Below are 18,653 nucleotides of genomic sequence, written 5' to 3'. Positions count from 1 at the left end.
GGGGGGAGGCTGGCCAGGATCACGCCCCTCTGGCTGCGTGCGTGTGGCGGGGGTCCGGCTGGGATCTGGGGGGCGGGAGGCTGGTCAGGGTCACGCCCCTCTGGCTGTGTACGGGGTGGGAGGGCTCTAGCTGGGATTTGGGTCATGCCATAGTCCAGACGATGTTGGTTTCAATGCTTTATCCTCTGGAAGGTGGTAGCGCGACGGGACCCGCTCCTGGGATCAGGGGCCAATTGGGCAAATAGCTCCCCAGAACCAGCCCCCGCCCCTGCCCTTGGGAGCTCCCGGTCTGGGATTTAGACACTAGGCCGCAGTTGGATACACAGAGAAGGTGGGGCGCGAACAGCACAGACAGTGGGAGCAAAGCAGCCACAGGGTGGATATGGGATCTGGCAGGGAGCTGGTTCTGGCCTCATCAGCTAGAGTTTGGCTGAGATCTGGTACGGATCTGGCCTGTGCCATGCGGCCTGGGATCTGGTCATGATCTAGGTTCGTGTGCTGCATTGGCTGGGATCTGGTCTCTGCCACACAGGCTTGGATCCGGCTGGGATCTGGTCTGTGTCACGCAGGCTGGGTTCCGGCTGGGATCTGGTCTGTGTCACGCAGGCTGGGATCCGGCTGGGATCTGGTCTGTGCCAGGCAGGCTTGGATCCGGATGGGATCCGGTCTGTGCAACACAGGCTTGGATCCGGATGGGATCCGGTCTGTGCAACACAGGCTTGGATCCGACTGGGACCTGGTCTGTGCCACACAGGCTGGGATCCGGCTGGGATCTGGTCTGTGCCACACAGGCTTGGATCCGGCTGGGATCTGGTCTGTGCCACACAGGCTGGGATCTGGCTGGGATCTGGTCTGTGCCATGCAGGCTGGGATCTGGTCTGTGGCACACAGGCTGGGATCTGGCTGGGATCTCATCTGTGCCATGCAGGCTGGGATCTTGTCTGTGCCACGCAGGCTGGGATCTGGTCTGTGCCACACAGGCTGGGATCCGGCTGGGATCTGGTCTGTGCCACACAGGCTGGGATCTGGTCCATGCTGCGTGGGCTGGGATCCGGGGGAGATCCAGTCTGTTTCCTGTCTGCGCTCTGCGTGCAGTGGACAAAGCCCCTTCTCCCTTGCTAACATCCCTCCCTTTTCCCCCCTCACGCTGGGGTCTCAGTCTCTCCTGGAAACCCACGACTCGGTGGCCTCCAAGAGCTACGAAACGCCCCCACCCAGCCCCCACCTGGACCCCATGTTCAACAACCAGCCGGTGCCGCCGGATGCCGTGCGCATGGTGGGGATCCGCAAGACGGCCGCAGAGCACCTGGTGAGCCTGGGGAGGGGGTGGTTGGGGTGGGGGCTCCTGTCAGCCAGCTGGGTGCCCACGGGGAGCCTGGCAGGGGCGTGAACGTCCCACGGGAAGGATGGCCCTGAGCATTACCAGCTCTCTAGTAACACAGGCTGCTCAGTGCGGGCCTGGCCCCCTTCCCCCCAGCTCTGTCTGCACAGCAGGCTGGGGAGGCCCCTCCGGGGTCCAGCCGCAGCCCCTTCCCCCACAGCGCCGGCTGCCATCCAGGCCTCCCTCCCCCCCCCCAGCAGGGCATCAGTGCCGCTCTATTAATCGGTCTGTCCCACGCTTGGCGAGGCGCCGGAGCTCAGCATCGCGGCAGGGAGGGGAAGGGGAGGGTGTGTGTGTGGGGGAGGAGGCTGCGGGGATGGGTGTGTGTGTGGAAGAAGGGGTGTGTTTGTGTATGGGAAATGGGGGGGTGTAGAGATGGGAGTGTGGGGGAGGAGGTGTGCGAGGATGGGGGTGTGTATGGGGAGAGGGATTGTGTGGGGACAGAGGTGTTGGGGGGCTGCGTGTGTGAGGGGAGGAGATGTGCAGGTGGGGGGATGGGATATGTGGGAGCATGGGGTGTGTGGGGATGGGGTGTGAGGGTGTGTGAGTGTGAGGGGACGAGATGTGGGGATGGGGCATGTGGGTGTGTGAGGGGAGGAGATGTGTGGGGCGGGTGTGGGGGGGGTTGAGTCTGAGGGGAGGAGATGTGGGGATGGATGTGTGGGTGTGTGAGTGTGAGGGGAGGAGGTGTGAGGATAGGGGTGTGTGGGGATGGGGTGTGTGAATGTGAGGGGAGGAGATGTGTGGGGAGGGTGTGGGGGGGTTGAGTCTGAGGGGAGGAGATGTGAGGATAGGGGTGTGTGGGGATGGGGTGTGTGAGTGTGAGGGGAGGAGGTGTGAGGATAGGGGTGTGTGGGGATGGGGTGTGTGAGTGTGAGGGGAGGAGATGTGAGGATAGGGGTGTGTGGGGATGGGGAGTGTGAGTGTGAGGGGAGGAGATGTGAGGATAGGAGTGTGGGGGGATGGGGTGTGTGAGTGTGAGGGGAGGAGATGTGTGGGGAGGGGTGTGTGGGGATGGGGTGTGTGAGTGTGAGGGGAGGAGATGTGTGGGGAGGGGTGTGTGGGGGGTTGAGTCTGAGGGGAGAAGATGTGAGGATAGGGTGTGTGGGGATGGGGTGTGTGAGTGTGAGGGGAGGAGATGTGAGGATAGGAGTGTGGGGGGATGGGGTGTGTGAGTGTGAGGGGAGGAGATGTATGGGGAGGGGTGTGTGGGGATGGGGTGTGTGAGTGTGAGGGGAGGAGATGTGTGGGGAGGGTGTGGGGGGGTTGAGTCTGAGGGGAGAAGATGTGAGGATAGGGTGTGTGGGGATGGGGTGTATGAGGGGAGGAGATGTGTGGGGGGTCTGAGTCTGAGGGGAGGAGATGTGAGGATAGAGGTGTGTGGGGATGGAAGGTCCCTTCCCAGAGGCTCCACCGTCACACAGAGTCCTTGCCTACCCCAGGGCCTGGGGGGCCAGCCCCCTTCTGCCCCCAGCCTTGTCTGGCTATGGGGTAACAGATGAATGGGCTTATCCTCCACTCATCAACCCCACTCCCCCTCCCTCCCCGTCTAGCTCAGCCCTCTCTTCCCCTCCCTCTCTCTTCTTCTGTTTTCTCCTCCTCCCCTCCCTCTTCCTCACTCCCCTCTTCCCCTCGCCCTCTTTCACACCCTCCCGTCGGACACAGCTGGCTGGGGGGCTGGGCTGGGTGTCGTGGGGAGGCGATGGGGCAATGGGGTGCAGCGATGGGCCCAGCTGAGGCTCCAGGGCTCCCCATGATTCCCCGGGGGCCTGGCCATCGCAGGGCCAGGCTCTGAGGTGCGTGTCCCCCCTCCGCCCGCAGGGCGTGACCTTCCGGGTGGAGCGGGGCGAGCTGGTGGTCGCCCGCATCCTGCACGGCGGCATGATCGACCAGCAGGGCCTGCTGCACGTGGGCGACGTCATCAAGGAGGTGAACGGCAAGGAGGTGGGCAACGACCCCAAGGTGCTGCAGGAGATGCTGAAGAACGCCACCGGCAGCGTGGTCCTCAAGATTCTGCCCAGTTACCAGGAGCCTCCCCTGCCCCGGCAGGTAGGGCCCCCGCTCGGGTATATGGGGGTGTGACGTTCCCCAGGGTGCGATCTGGGCTGCCGAATAGTGGTTCTCCCAACTGCTTGGTGAGCAGCCACTCCTGGCCCGTGACCACACAGCTTCCAGCGTGTGACGCGCTCCCTGCTAACCAGTACAGAGTGCTATTAGCTAGCCACTCATGCATTACACTGCAGAACACCAGCAGCTTCCCAGCCCCAGACTTGCCCCGAGAAATGTGCGTTCTCCACTGCCCGGTCCGCTCGCTGTGCAGAACAAGCTCACACAAAGTCCGTCGTTTCATCAAAGGAAAGCGATATGCCCACATCTTGTTATCGTCCCCCAAAGACGCTGGTTTCGATAAAACAGTGAAACGAATCGATTAGCTATAGAAAGAAAGATTTTAAGTGATTGCAAGTCATGAGGCTTAAAAGTCAGAATCGGTTACAAAGCAAAATAAAAAGGGAACAATGCCATCTAACGTCTCAGCTTAGCAAGTGAAATGAGCTTAAAAGCAAAAGGGTTTTTCTCACCCAATGCTTACAGCAGTCGGCGCTGGCGGGACTCTGCCCAGCATAGTCCTTGATGGCATCAGCAGAGAGATGGTAAGAAGAAGAATGAAGTCAGGTGTTTTCCTCCCTTTTCTATAATTCAATTTCATGTGCTAGAAACATCCTGGCTGAGTCATGGTGACATGCAGTCTGTTGTGGACGTGACGTTTGAACCGTCCCCATGACTGAATGTGAATTTCTTGTTTACCTCTTCCCCCCCTCCCCGCCCCCCGCTGGAGAATGGCTGCTTGAGTAGGTAATAGCGGGGGGCCAATGTGCCTTTGTCTCTGAAAAACTGGTCAGGGTCTGCGTTTCTTTAACTTGGAGCATGTCAGAGTAATGTTATACAGTAGAATCTTATAACTTTGCCTGCAGTGTTGATACACACATTTTACCAGAACAATAATGTTCAGCGGGTTTTGAGTTTTCAAATGACAAGGTATACTTTGTACAACATTTATCATAGTCCTATGAAAGGGGTGAACATGGGGTGCAGGCTGTCACAGGGGTTTATGCATTGTACCTCCTCTTTATACCACCCTTCAGATATATGAGCACTGCACCCCTTCTTTATACCACCCCTGGGTACATGGGGCATATGCATAGCACCCCCTGTTTATAACCCCCCCGCGGGTGCCTGAGAAACATGTGCTGCTGCACCTCATTATAAATCTCCATGTGCCTACCCTTCTCTGCTCCTCCTCCCGACCCCGGTCTGCCCCCAGCCGGGGAGCATTCCACGAGAAGGCCAGCAGGGAATTTGTGTGGGGATGCCTTGGGCAGGGAACTGGAAGAATTTAATAAGCAGCTGTCAGCTCAAATGTGGTCAGCGGTGTAATAGAGCTGGACCAAGTTTGGCCCTGGCGCCGGCCCCTCCTGCCTTCCCCGGCTGCAGAGGCCTCTGGATAAACCCAGGGGAGGGGCCAACAGCCGGCTGGATTCTCCTTGGGGTGGGGGCTGGGCTCTCTTTCAGGGAATGGGGGTGCTCGGTGACACCCCAGTGACAGCTCAGGGCCCGGTGTTCTGGCCTGTCTGAGCCAAAACTTCCCATCACCTGCTCCCTCCATCCCAGGCCTCTCGGGTGCCGTGGGCTTGTGTCTGCTCTGGGAGGTGGGGTGGATAGGTGTGCAGGGGTGTGATTGCTAGTGTGTTTGGGGTGTGCTCCCCCTGGCATGTGTGTTTGCCTGTTGGCTCACAAGTCTAGGTACACGCTGGCTATGTGACCTGGGACAGCCCCTCCCCCACTCTGTGCCTCAGTTTCACCATGTGTAACAGGGAGATGATGATACATATGCAGGTGTGTGTGTGTGTGTGTGTGTGGTATATAGATAGGCCTGTGTGTGTAGTATAGATGTGGGCCTGTGTGTGTGCATGTGTGTAGTTGTGTAGTACATATGCAGGTGCGTGTGTGTGTATCTGTGTATATATAGGCGGCCATGTGTGCAGCTGTGTGGTATATATGTGGGCTCTGTGTTTGTGTGTGTTTGTTATACGCAGGCCTGTGTGTATAGCTGTGTAGTATATATGAAGGTGTGTATGTGAGTGTAATATGCAGGCCTTTATGTGGTTGTGTGTGCAGCTGTGTAGTATATATGAAGGCACACGTGTGTGTGTGTGTGTGTGTACTATGCAGGCCTGTATGTGGTTTTGTGTGTAGCTGTGGAGTATATATGAAAGCGTGTGTGTGTTTCCTTGCTGGTTGTTGCTGTCCCCTCTGTCTGTGCTGGATTTGGTGGCAGATAATCCCATCAGTGGCGGGTGTGTGTGTGTGTTTACCTCTCTAATCCCCCAGCTCTCCTCACATGCCCCAGGAAAATTTCCTTGTCCCAGCAGCTCCGATGACCCCTCCCTTCCTGGCCATGCTCCTGCCAAGGTGGGCTGTGGGCTCTGCCCATGTGACAGCCACAGGACCCGGGGCGGGGGGGTTGGCTGGTGCTGGGATCAAACGCCACGGAAGACAGTGAGAACCACTGACCCAGACCAGCTAACACCTGTTCAAACTACAGCTGCCTTCACTTCGCACTAGGGCCCTGTCTACACTCCAGGCTTCTGCCGGCATAGCTGTGTCGCTCAGAGGTGGGAAGAGGTGTGATCCCTGACCGGTACCGCCGTGCTGGCAGAAAGCCCTAGTGTAGACAAAACACAGAGTGCTCTCCGCAGTTCAGAGAGGTGAACGGAAGAACTCCTCCCATCAGCGTAGGCTAGGGGGCTACGTCGGCGTAGGCTCTGTCGTGTAGACAGTGCCACTATAGCTGCATCCACACCAGGAGTGCTTTGCTGGGAGCGTACACCGGGAGTCCCAGACCTGGGAGCTCTGCTAGTGTTGACCTAGACTAGGATTTTAAGAGGTGTTGGCGAATGCATATTAGCAAGCCACCCCTTTTTCCAGTGTGGACAAGCTCTTGGGCTTCACCATGACCAGCCAAGATGAGTTTTAAACCCCTCTCTGCACTAGCGGCTAAGGTTCGATTTAACAGTTAACACCTTTGAGCTCCCAGAGGCGCTAACCCCCTGTTTTCTCCATGTGGGCCGGGCTGCTGGATCTGGGAGGTGCTGGGGACGCTGCAGGGACTGGGGTTGTGATAAAAGCTCAGACAGACAGACGGGAAGTTAGTGGGCGGGCAGGTGTGTGAAGAGAAAGAGGGCACTTTGGATGGGCTGGTACGGCTGTTGCTGGCTGGGAGCTGGGGGAAAAGGAATGGATGATCATCCCCTTTGTGGAATGAAAGAGGATTATCTCTCAGCAATAAATATTAAAAGGGATGTCCAATAAATAGAAACAGGGAGGGAGGTGCATGAAACATAGCCGGGCAGGGGCTTGTGGCTGGCAGCCAGCTGTGGAGCTGAGCCAAAGTTCTCTGCCGCACTAGGATGAGCATTCGTTGGCACTGAGGTGCCCGTTGAATACCCGCTGTGTTTTTGGGCTGCACACACGACTCAAAAATATTATTTCTCTGACAGCAGCATTTAGGGATCCCAGCTGAGATCAGGGCCTCGCTGTGCTGGGCAGCAGTGTTGCCAGCTGCAATATTTGGTGTTTTTTCCTCAAAGCTCCAGCTCCTGGAGTCAGGGGATTATGTGAGGATCTTGGCTGGCCCCTCCCGCCGCCCGGTTGGCTGCAGCCACGCTGCTATTTCCAGCCCACGAGCTCGCTCAATGCCAGCATGGGGATGTCTGCCCAAGTTGGAAATGACACTCCGGCTGCCGGGTAGACGTCCCCTGAGAGAGCCAGTGGGCTGGGTGGGAAAGGTGTGGCCCTGCTCGGCCCTGATTCACGCCCGCTGCGATCCTGTGGGCTTTGCACTGGGCCAACTCCAGCCCCAGTGTCAGGAACTGCAACCAGCTCTGCTCTGTGACCCCGGCTCTGCACCCGGCCCGGGGCTGCCCCGGGAACCGTGTGGCATATGTCTGGGCAGGGCTGGGCCCAACGTGTCACTGAAAGGGTTCCAGAGGCGCTGAGCGCCCCCCCCCCCCCGCTCCCATTGCACAGGCTGCATGGCCTCGCCTGGGTGGTGGCCGCAGGAAGTGCTATCCAGGTGGGGGAAACTGAGGCACGTGCGTGTGTGTGTGAGACTTGCTCAGAGTCACACCAGGAGTCGATGGCAGGCCTGGGAATAGAGCCCAGCTGTTATCGGCACAGCAGGGGAGGAATTTAAGGGGTTGCTGAGGAAGGCGTGGTGGTGGTGGTGGACAATACATTTAAGGGGTGGGCAGGGCAGGCATGGCAGGGGTTGAATTTGGGGTTGGTTGGGGTAGGCACAGTGTGTGGGGGGGAGAGATTTAGGGGGATCAGGGCCTGTTCCTCCAGGCAGCTCATCTTCCCTTCTAGCCTGTATCCAAGACATTGTCCCAGCACTGCCTGCCCCACCTCGCTCCAGCCTGCTCGCCTGGCCCCTGCCAGCCGATGCCTGGCAGGAACGGAGCTGGGGTGGAGGGCATGAGGGCAGAGCTGCTCGATGCAGACAGAAGCACACGTCACCTGCCTTTGACTCTCTGGACACGTTTCTCTCCCCCCGCCCCCGGCTGAGGACAAAGGGGGGCCTGTCAGCCGGCCCTGGCATCTGCTCCCTCAGCGTCATACGCCGCGGGGCCCGGGCACTGAAAGGCGCCTGGCAGCGAGGGGCGAGCAGGAGATGGGCTGAGCTCCGGCCCCCGTGTCTCCATTTGCTATTTGGAGCTTGTCCCGGCTTGTTACCTCACAGCGGGGAGCAGGGCAGAGTCCCCCACATCTTCCCCAGCCCCCCCCCATTCCAGCGGGGCCCCCCCAGCCACCCCCTCCAGCCCTGCTCCAGACGGGGCCTGCCCAACCACCCCCTCCACCCCTACTCCCAATGGGACTCTCCCGGTCCCTCTCCACATCTCCCTGTGGGGGCCCCCCCTTCACCCCTGATCCAGGCAGGCCCCCCCAGCCACCCCTACTCCCAATGGGACTCCCCCGGTCTCCCTTCACATTTCCTCCCTGTGGGCCCCCCCTTCACCCCTGATCCCGGAGGGGCTCCCCGGCCTCCCCTTAACCCCTGATCCAGGTGGGGCCCCCCCAGCCACCCCCTCCACCCCTACTCCCGATGGGGCTCCCCCGGTCCCCCTTCACATTTGCTCCCCGTGGGGGCCCCCCCTCGGCCCCTGCTCCCAGCGGGGCAAGCTCAGGCATCAGTTACGCTTGGCTTTCGCCCGTCCAAGGTTTTCTTTGCAGCCATAACAGCTAGACTGAGACAGGGCCGCCCAGGGGGGGGGCAAGTGGGGCAATTTGCCCTAGGCCCCGCAGGGGCCCCCTGCTGCCGAAGACCCCAGGCCCCCTGAATCCTCTGGGCGGCCCTGGACTGAGACTCTTTGTTATCAATAGCTGAGAATCTGGGGAGCGATGGAGGGGCCTGGCTGGGCCCGCACATGGGGAGTTGACGGAGGCTTTACCCTGAGGTCTGTCCTAGGTATCTAGATGGACGCTGTGGGCCCAAGGCGTTACTGTAACCCAGTCACTGCCCAACATCAAACAGCGTCAGACTCGGTCAGGGTTTGGTGTCCCGAGCCGTCAGCCGGCCAGTCCCAGGGCAAACCCCCGCTGGAAACCCTGGGCCCCCTTTAGCAAAGGTGCAGAAAAGAAGCATTTGAAGAGTAAGGTTTGAAGTCAGGCTTTCGTTGTGACAACCTCCAGCGTTCCCTCGAGCTGGGGAGAGTTTCCAAAGGACAAGGCCCCAGGTCCGACAGTCTCCTGGATGGTGTTCAAGGTGGTGATTAGCGTCCCGTGCGGGGCCAACAGAAGTTGGTGGGGATGGGCTGGATAAAATCCGCTCCCCTTTCTCAGATGACAAGCCGAGACAAACACAAAAGGAGAGAGGAACGCACAGCAAAGCTGGAAAATGCAGCTTCTCTCTGTGGGGTCGACTTCACTTGCAACCTCATGACTGGAGAAAAACAGGCCCGACACGAGGCCTGGCCAGGTGCTACGAGGCCTGGCACGCTTGTAGCAATGTGGGGCTGTTTAGGGCATTGCTTTTAATGGCGTCTTTCTGATCACAGCAGCGCAGTCTTGGCGGGCTAAGCCAATCTCTTATGAGAGAGGGAGCGGTGGGTGGACTATCTCACCCCCTCATTATTGGGTCCACCAATTAGGCCTAATATCCGACACTCCGATTTTGGTTCACTGATTTCTGGTCCTCGGCTCCTCTCGTGACCCCGTCGTTGAGTGAGAGCCGGAGGCTGTTTCATCCGGTCTAAGTCAGTGTGTCTCTCCCAGCTCTGTTCCTTGGGCTGGGTCAGGGTTTCTCAAACTTCATTGCACTGCGACTCCCTTCTGACAACCAAAATTACTACAAGACCCCAGGAAGGGGGACTGAAGCCTGAGACCCCCGCCTTGGGGGGGGCCCCGAAGCTTGAGGGCTTCAGCCATAGGTGCCGACTCCGTGGGTGCTGTGAGGCTCCGCATCCACTGGCAGCCAAGCTCCCCCCGCCTCGCCTCCTTCTCCTCCCCCTCCCTCTCAGCGCTTCCTGCCCCCCCGCCGTCTAACAGCTGTTTGGCGGCGCTTAGGACTTTCCGGGAGGGAGGGGGAGGAGCGGAGAGGAGGCAGAGAAGAGGGAGGGCAGGGGCGGGAACTTGGGGGAAGGGGATGGAGTGGGGGTGGGGCTGGGGTGGGAAAAGGCAGGGTGGGGAGGGGACTTTGGGGAAGGGGTGGAATGGGGGTGGTATGGGAAGAGGTGGGGCTGGGGCAGGGCCAGGGGCGAGGGGGCGGGTCGAGCACCCACTGGGAAGATGGGAAGTCGGTGCCTACGGCTTCAGCCCTGGGCGGTGGGTCTTGGATTTTGGCTTCAGCCCTGGGCCCCCAGCAAGTTTAACAGCAGCCCTGGTGACCCCATTACAACAGGGCCCCGACCCACAGTCTGAGACCCGCTGGTCTCTGTCACGTGCTTTCCCTGGCTTTTCACAGCGGAGCTCACAAGCAGGGCCGGTTGTCACAGCCGCTCCCGGCTCCAACCCGTCCCAGGGGGCGGGGAAATGGATTTCCAGGTGCTCGGCACAGCCCAGCCGGGCCTGGATTTTCCAAAGAGCTCGGCCCCTCTGCTCTCCCTGCCTGGGGCTGACCCCCCCGCTCTCCCCGTAGGTGTTTGTGAAGTCCCACTTTGACTACGACCCGGCCAGCGATAACCTCATCCCCTGCAAGGAGGCAGGGTTAAAATTCACGGCCGGGGACCTGCTGCAGATCGTCAACCAGGACGACCCCAACTGGTGGCAGGTGAGGACAGCTGGGTGGTCCCGAATCCCCCATCGCGTGGCGTGACCCAGGCCTGGGTACTGCCTTGCACCCTGGGATGGCTTGGATGGGAGGGACGGGTTACGGAGGTGGGGAGGGTCATGCCACATGGAACACCCCCCATCCCCAAGGCATGGAGGGGCTGACGAGGGGACCCCATGGTCATTGCTGGTTTGATCGAGGGATGGCGCTGACCGCGGCCATGGAGCTCAACGGCAGCCGGCTGGAGGGTGAGGGTCTGGGGATGGGGGCTGAGGGTGGGTGGGGCTCCCTGGAAGGGAGCTGTGGGTGTCCTCAGAGTGGGGGGGGCTGTGGTGAAGGGGCTGTGGGTGTCCTCGGGGTGGGAGGGGGACTGTGCTGATGGGGCTGTGGGTGTCCCCAGGGCGGGGGAGGGGGACTGTGCTGATGGGGCTGTGGGTGTCTCCAGGGTGGGGGAGGGGGGCTATGGTGATGGGGCTGTGGATCACCCCTGGAGGGGGTTGGAAATGGGGCTGTGGGTGGCCCTAGGGCAGGGGTGCTCCAGAGGGTGGAGGCCACGGTGGGCCCCGGGCACGGGGCTCTGGGGGTGGGGGCTGTAAGGGGCCCCCGTATGATGGGTGGTGGCTGTGGGGACCCTGGCTGGCTCACCGTGCCCGGGTGCCGTTTCAGGCCTGCCACGTGGAGGGCGGCAGCGCCGGCCTCATCCCGAGCCAGCTGCTGGAGGAGAAGCGGAAGGCGTTTGTGAAGCGCGACCTCGAAGTCCCCCCCACATCCGGTAGGAGGCGCCCACAGATGCCCTAGGCCGGCCCTAGTGCACGCAGGGCTCTGATCCCCATCCCCAGAGCGCTGCGGGGGAACCCTGCTGCCCAAACCCTCCCTGCCCCCTACGGCAGGGCCCTGAGCCAGGCCAGCGCCCAGCCTGGTGGCCAGTGCCCACAGGGGGGTGATGGGCCCCCACACACCCTGGCTGTGTCCTAGGGGTTTGCAGTGGCACTGCCCCGACACCCCAAACCCCGGGGAATATCTCCAGCCAGGCCAGCACCCCGATCCCTGCTGGGGTTGCCTGTGGCAGCATCTGCTTCCCGCTGGGCTGAATGAGTCCGTTCTGCTCTCCGCAGGTGCCCTGTGCGGCAGCATCAGCGGGAAGAAGAAGAAGAGGATGATGTACCTGACCACGAAAAATGCAGGTGAGTGCCCCAGGCTGCCCACGCCCTGGGCGGGCATCCCCCCTCCTCTTCCTGCCTCCTAGTCCGGATCTTGCCCCGAATCCCAAAATTATCCTTCCCCCTTCCACCGCATGCTGCCCCGTCCCCCGACCGGCGCTGACTGTTTTCTCCTCCCCGTCCTGCGCAGAGTTTGACCGGCACGAGCTGCTAATCTACGAGGAGGTGGCCCGCATGCCCCCGTTCCGCAGGAAAACCCTGGTGCTGATCGGGGCCCAGGGCGTCGGGCGGCGCAGCCTCAAGAACAAACTCATCATGTCGGACCAGGCGCGCTACGGGACCACCATCCCGTGTGAGTAAAGACTGCCTCCCCCACCCCTGCCCAGCCCTTTTAGGAGCAGGGGAGGGGTGCTCTGCCCCCTGGAGCCAGTGCTAACCCCGACACGCACCCTGATCTCTTTTCCCTAATCTGACCCCTGCTCCAGAGGGGGCTGGTGCTGAGTGTGACGCGTGGCCTGGCCTCATGTGACTTGCGCCTCTGGGTCCTCTTAGCGTGCCCTGCGGCCGGCCGGTGTGGGCATCCCTGCCCCACGCACGGCCGGCCCTTGGGGGACGCACTCGGAGGTTTGGAATGAAGGCGCCCGGAGCACCGGGCAGGGCAGCTGTCAGACCCTGGGGACGAAAAGCCCCTGCCCCGTCCTTCAGCACAGGGTCTGGAGAGCCAGCCCGGCAGACTGACGCTGGCCCAGGGCCTGGCTAGGAGCCGGGGCAGCGTGTCCTGCACAACAAGGTCTTTCCAGCCCTCCAGGCTCATCGGAATTGGCTTGCCGCTGCGCGTGGGTGTGATGGGCATGGGGGGGCCCTATGGAGAATCGCCTGAGACTGTAATTGACCGGGAGGTGAGGGCTCAGGTAGGCCTGTTTGTAATGGAGCAGCACCCCATGGTGGGGAAAAGTCCACCCTGCACCTCATCTGCCTTCCATCTACATCCCTGGGCTCTGTGAGGTGAGATGTTTTTATTTAATATGGAGATAGACCTATCTCATAGAGCTGGAAGGGACCTTGAAAGGTCATGGAGTCCAGCCCCCTGCCTTCACTAGCAGGACCAAGTACCATCCCTGACAGATTTTTGCCCTAGATCCCTAAATGGCCGCCTCAAGGATTGAACTCACAACCCTGGGTTTAGCAGGCCAATGCGCAAACCACTGAGTTATCCCTCTGTCACTGAGCCAGGGTGTGTGTGTGATAAACAAGGATGAAACCAGAGTCAGACCGAATCTGATCCCGAACACTGAACCGTAGTGAGATCTGGTTGGTTAATTACCCCCCCCCCCCGTCCTCCCAGCCCCCATGTGCCCATGGAACGGAGTCTCTGAGTCGGCCGGCTCTGGTGCCAGTCCCGGCCTGAACAAGGGAAGCAGGCCGTGCTGAGACTGCAAATGAGGCTGGCTAGCTTTGCCGGGCCCGAGGGGGATCCAAGAAGCAGCCAGATACGCAGCAGGCTGCTGACCCGATCTCCAAACCCTTTGCCCGTTGTGTCATTGGAGGGGTGGGGGCATGATACCTCCCCCGCCGCAGGCAGGCCCCATTGCCATGAAGCCTCCACTTGTGGAACGTGGGGTGCGTCTGCCGCTTGAATTTCAGGCTCCTGCTGCTGCCAGATGGGCTGCAGGCGACAAAGACCCCCAAGAGGGGTGCAGTGGGACGGGCCGCTCCAATCTCCCCGTAAGCGCTTTGAAATCCAGCGAGCTGTCCCTGAGATCGCAAGGCAGGACTTGGTGGCTTCCAACCCTGACACGCCGTTCAGCCAGGTGGCAGCTAGATCTGCCGTTTCCCAAAGTTTGTGGGCGTTTGGGCTTGTGGTTCTGGCTCAGCCCAATGTAGGGAGACGGGCCAGCCGCACAGCGAGGGCTGGGGGCTGGTTCCCAAGTTTTGGATGATGATTTTGATTCAAGCCGATCCCCCGGCTTGATCCCAGAGTTGGGGGGTGTCTGGAGCTGGGCTTCTGGTTCTGCCCATTACAGGGAGGGTCCCAGAGCGTGGCACTGGCTCTCTGGGTTCCCGGAGTTGGGGGGTGTTTGGGTCTGAGGTTCCGGTCCGGTCCCCTTGTAACTCGCGCTTACTGTGCCCCTTGGCAGACACTTCGCGGAAGCCCAAGGACCAGGAGAGGAACGGCCAGGTCTACTGCTTTGTGTCGCGGGGGGAGATGGAAGCGGACATCAAGGCTGGCCGCTACCTGGAGCACGGGGAGTATGAGGGGAACCTCTACGGCACCAAGATCGACTCCATCCATGAGGTGGTGGAGTCCGGCAAGATGTGCATCCTGGATGTGAACCCGCAGGTTCGCGCTACGGGGACAGGCCCCGCTGGGAAGCCCCTAGTTACACTGGAGGGGAGGTTAGGGCTCGGACTTGAAGCTCTGGAGAATGGCCACAGCTTGAGCAAAGGCGAGGCAAGCTTCCCCTGTACCCACCCCAGCCACCTGTCCCAGCCCTGACTGGGAGGGGAGCGCAGTCCGGGGCCCACTGAGTACCCGGCCTCTCTGCTGAGCCTGCGCACACACCTAGTGGGTGGTGCCCACACGCAGGGGAAGGGTCCCTGCCCTATAATGCAACTGACAAGACAAACAGTGGGAGGGGGAACTGAGGCACAGAGCAGGTCAGTGACAGATCCAGGGGTAGAACCCAGATCTCCTGGTTCCCAGCCCAGTGCCTAACCATCGGGAAACACTGTCTCCTCATGGCCATAGCTGGTAACAGTTATTGGTCGCTACCCGCCAGGGCTGGCTCTGAGCAGCGGGAAAAAGCTCTGGGTCCCATTCCCAGCCCCCTGGCTGCATGGTCCCCCTTCACACCTGTCCCCTGGTCCTAGGTCCGCATTGACAGCCTGGCTCTGTGTTATCCAGGCGGTGAAGGTGCTGAGAACAGCCGAATTCGTCCCCTACGTGGTCTTCATCGAAGCCCCGGACTATGAGACGCTCCGAGCCATGAACAAGGCGGCACTGGAGAGCGGCGTGGCCACGAAGCAGCTCACGGTGAGTCCACGCCAGCCCCACACGGTGCCACGAGAGCAGGGGGTCCAGCCCCCCTTCCCTCACGTGGTGTCACGAGACATTGGGGTCACAGGGCCTTCCCTGATCACCTGGCCCACGCCATGTCCTTGGCCAGGGGTGAAAGTAACTTAAAGGACTTACCGGTACGCTGGAGTCCTGAGCAGGGGGCGGGGCCTCAACCGGAAGGGGTGGGGCCTCAACCAGAAGAGGCGGGGCCTTTAAATCCCCAGGCCCTTTAAATCGAGATTTAAAGGGCCTGGGGCTCTGGCTGCGGTAGTGGTGGCTGGGAGCCCCGGGCCCTTTAAATCACTGCCAGAGCCCCATGGTAGCGGTAGATGTGGCGGTGGCTGGGAGCCCCGGGACTTGGGCAGCGATTGAAAGGCTGCTGCCGGGACGGCTGTGTACCGGTTATTGCCAGTACGCCGGATCGGACCGGACCGGCTTACTTTCATCTCTGTCCTTGGCCCACATGACCCAGGATGGCTGAGCTGGGGCAGGCTCGGGTTCCACGGGGCGTGCCCAGGTATGCACATGGCTCTGTCCACAAGCACATGTGCGACATGCACTGGGATCAGGGCGTGCTCCTCCCTGCTGGTGCTTCCTGGTGGCCTTCATGGCCCCTTTAGAGGCAGGTGCTCAGTGCTTCCCCCTCCAGTGCCTCCCTGAACGTGGCCGCAGGTCGGACTCTCCATCCGGAGGGGTCGGCAGGGTGATCTCCTCGCCAAGTGCACGGTGCGGTCCGTTCCCAGAGCCACCCAGGAGAGCTGGGCTGTTACCCCCGCTCTGACGGCGGGTGTCCCATGCAGCTCCTGCCGCTGGCCTCCAGGGAATGGCAGGCTGGCCCCACCTGCTCCCACCAGCCAGGCTGCACTGACCCAGACTGTGGCGAAGCAGGGGCGGGCTGGCGTGGGCAGCCCCTGGGGGAAGACGGAAGGAGGGCAGGGAGCCGTGGTTGGGATTCGCCAGCCCGTGCTGCGTGCAGTGCCACAGCATGGCGCTAGAGGGTGCTGTGCTGCTCCAGCTGCCAATCATTACATTTCCCATGGATGCTTTCTGCACATGGGCCCCATTGTGCCTGGCGCTGTCCCTGCCCCTAGAACCTTTCCCGGCTTATAATTCATCATATTCTGCCTCCCTCAGTCCCCCATCTGTCTTCAGTTGATTACAGGATCCGTCTTCACCTCCTGTCCCAAAGGGCTGAGTAGCATTTCTGGGTGGCCGTTCAAAAGGCTGCCGTGCCCCTCCCCACAGGTAGCTGCATCTCAGCTCTAGGATTTCTGTATAAAAGGCTGCCACGCTCCACCCCAGAGGTAGATGCCTCTTAGTGCTGGGATCCCTGTAGCGACAGCTTGCTGCGCTCCTCACCAAAGGTGGCTGCATCCCAGTGGTGGGTGAAGCGAGCTCTGCCTCGTTTGCACCTCTGCCTACCTTTGCAAAGCTCTTTCGGGACCCTGGGCTTCCTGGAGGTGTGTGCTCATTACCCAGCCTCCCCTGTGCCCAGAGCTCTGGGGCAAGGCTAACGAGTGGCATCCGGGCTTGTGTCTGGGCAGGAGGCGGATCTGAAGCGGACGGTGGATGAGAGCTGCCGCATCCAGCGTGGCTACGGGCACTACTTCGACCTCAGCCTGGTCAACGACAACCTGGAGTGGACATTCCAGCAGCTGCAGGAGGCCCTGGAGAGGCTGCGGGCAGAGCCCCAGTGGGTCCCCGTCAGCTGGGTTTACTAGGACGACGGGGGACGGCATGCTGGGAGGGAAGGCCTCCCCACCCTGCCCCCACGCGGAGGGCACTGCCGACCCGCCTCCCCTCCGCCCTCCCTCCTGCACAAACCACGACGTCTCAAAGCCAAGGAACCGGATCCCCTGCCTGCGTCCCAGGCCTGTCTTCAGGGGAGTAGGGGGCGGCGAGGCAGGGAACTGGGTGCTTGTTGAACGTCCCCTTCCCCCTCCCCCAGAGTTTTACCCAACTTTGCCAGAGTTAGAGAGTTTCTTGCGGGCATTCCCGAGGGGCACCCCCAGTGGAGGACCCTTCTCTGCCCTGGACACATGGCTGGGGGGCAGTGACCCCCCATTTCCTCCCAGGAAGGGTTAGGGTGGCCATGGGGAGGGTTGAGAGAGCAGCCCAAGGCAGGGCAGTGCCCAGGATACCAAGCACAGCCACTTTAGTGCCCAGAGTGGGCACCGGGTCCCCCTTCAAGCCAGCCCCAGGGCTGTGCCTGGGGCCAGATCCCGGCAGCCGGCAGAGGGAGGTGGGCATGAGGAGGGCAGCGTGAAGCATGCCGCCGGAGGTGCACAGATCTGGGGATGCCAGCTGGCACCTCCCTCCATCCCTGCGCATTTCTCCCTTCCTCACCCAGCTGCCCGCTCCATGCCCAGGCTGCATCCGCCTTCCCGGTCCAGCCTGAGCTGAGAGGTGCCTGCCACCGCCTCCAGCAGCTCCCTGCAAGACCCCCTTTGCAGCCTGGAGGCAGCTCGGGGCGTCTCTCCCCACTGGCCTAGGCCAGGGGAAATCTCGACAGGGACCAACCGGCTCAGGAACAGAGGCGTTCCTGGCCAGCTTTCCTCATCGTTCCCCACAGGGGCAGCGGGATGGGGACGAGGGTGTGGGGGGGTTCGGAGCCCGTCACCTCCCTGGGCTAGAGCGTCAGATTCTCCCTTAACCCGTCTCTGGGGTTCGGGGCAGGAGGTGTGTCCACTGATGGGCTCAGAGGGCTTCTTGGATAAACCTTAGAGACTAACTTACTAATTCCCCACCGTGAATCCGCAGCTGCTCCCCAGCAAAGACTGATTTGTTATTTCGGGGCTGGCTGGCCGGGGGGAGAATTTCGGAGGAAACGACTGGTGCCGCGGGAGATCAGGCACATCCCAGGACCACCGGAGCACAATACAAAAGCCAGCAGGGTTCCGATGCCCTACCTGAAAGAGACAAAGCCACCCCGTGCCCTGCCTCACCTGCTCCCACAGAAAACCCGTGATGGATTCGTGACCCAGAGCCCCGTGGCAGAAGCACAGAAGGAATCTTCTGGGGAGATCTGCATCAACCAACTGCACAGCTGTCTCACTGCCGACAATTCAGCTCACTTTACAGACCAAGCCCCCGTCTCCCGGCTCTGAGACGGATGGATTATTCCCCCCTCCCAATCTGAACGTTTGCAAATGTCCCAGCGACGGTCCGAAATGCTGCCCTGTCTCCCCCCCTCCCCCCCAGCTTAGAGTATGTGATTGTGGGGCTACGGAAGGGGAATTGCGGCATCTCTGAAAATCAATAGCTTTAAGGTCCAAATGGTTAAAGGCGGAACCCTTGAGGAGGGTCTTGTTGTTACATCACTGATGTAGGACACAGGACATCTGGGTTTGATTCCCGGCTCTGCTCCAGCCTCCTGAGCAAGTCACTTAATGGCTCAGTGCCTCAGTTTCCCCACCTGTCCAATGAGGTAAAGTTAATACTCCCCCACACGAGCGGGCTGAGAATCCATCTGTTAATGTCGGTGAGGCTCTCAGATACTTTGGGGATGTGGTGGAACCTAGAGAGTTAAGTAACATAAAGACTTTTGAGGCTCTGGACCATAGACCCCAGCTGTAGGTTTTAGGATTTATAAAGTGACAGCAAAATACTAATGGCATTAAATAAAGACCATAATGATTGGATAGGTGGAGCCAGCCAGGGGCATCACAAGCTATCGGGTAAGGGGAGTAATTGCCACCCCTAGACCTCGGTTTGCCCACCCCAACTTTT

At 60.8% G+C, this 18,653-nt stretch overlaps 1 protein-coding gene across 2 annotated transcripts in view; it reads left to right on the top strand.

The window, feature by feature from the left end:
- Positions 1-16,645, top strand: part of MPP2 (MAGUK p55 scaffold protein 2) — a 28,125-nt gene extending 11,480 nt beyond the window's left edge. For both annotated transcript variants that reach the window (XM_065422635.1, XM_065422636.1), the window contains 9 exons: positions 1,160-1,309; positions 3,203-3,430; positions 10,575-10,706; positions 11,373-11,478; positions 11,822-11,890; positions 12,057-12,218; positions 14,005-14,207; positions 14,772-14,900; positions 16,469-16,645. In XM_065422635.1, the coding sequence (XP_065278707.1) occupies positions 1,160-1,309; positions 3,203-3,430; positions 10,575-10,706; positions 11,373-11,478; positions 11,822-11,890; positions 12,057-12,218; positions 14,005-14,207; positions 14,772-14,900; positions 16,469-16,645 (1,356 nt within the window). The remainder of the gene's footprint in view (positions 1-1,159; positions 1,310-3,202; positions 3,431-10,574; positions 10,707-11,372; positions 11,479-11,821; positions 11,891-12,056; positions 12,219-14,004; positions 14,208-14,771; positions 14,901-16,468) is intronic.
- The last annotated feature ends 2,008 nt before the right edge of the window (positions 16,646-18,653 follow it).

Source organism: Emys orbicularis, chromosome 25 (genome assembly GCF_028017835.1).
Source record: "Emys orbicularis isolate rEmyOrb1 chromosome 25, rEmyOrb1.hap1, whole genome shotgun sequence".
In the NCBI taxonomy this organism is placed as follows: Eukaryota; Metazoa; Chordata; order Testudines; family Emydidae; genus Emys; species Emys orbicularis.
The sequence above is the reverse complement of the archived record's forward strand: the minus strand, read 5'-3'. Positions and strand labels throughout refer to the sequence as shown.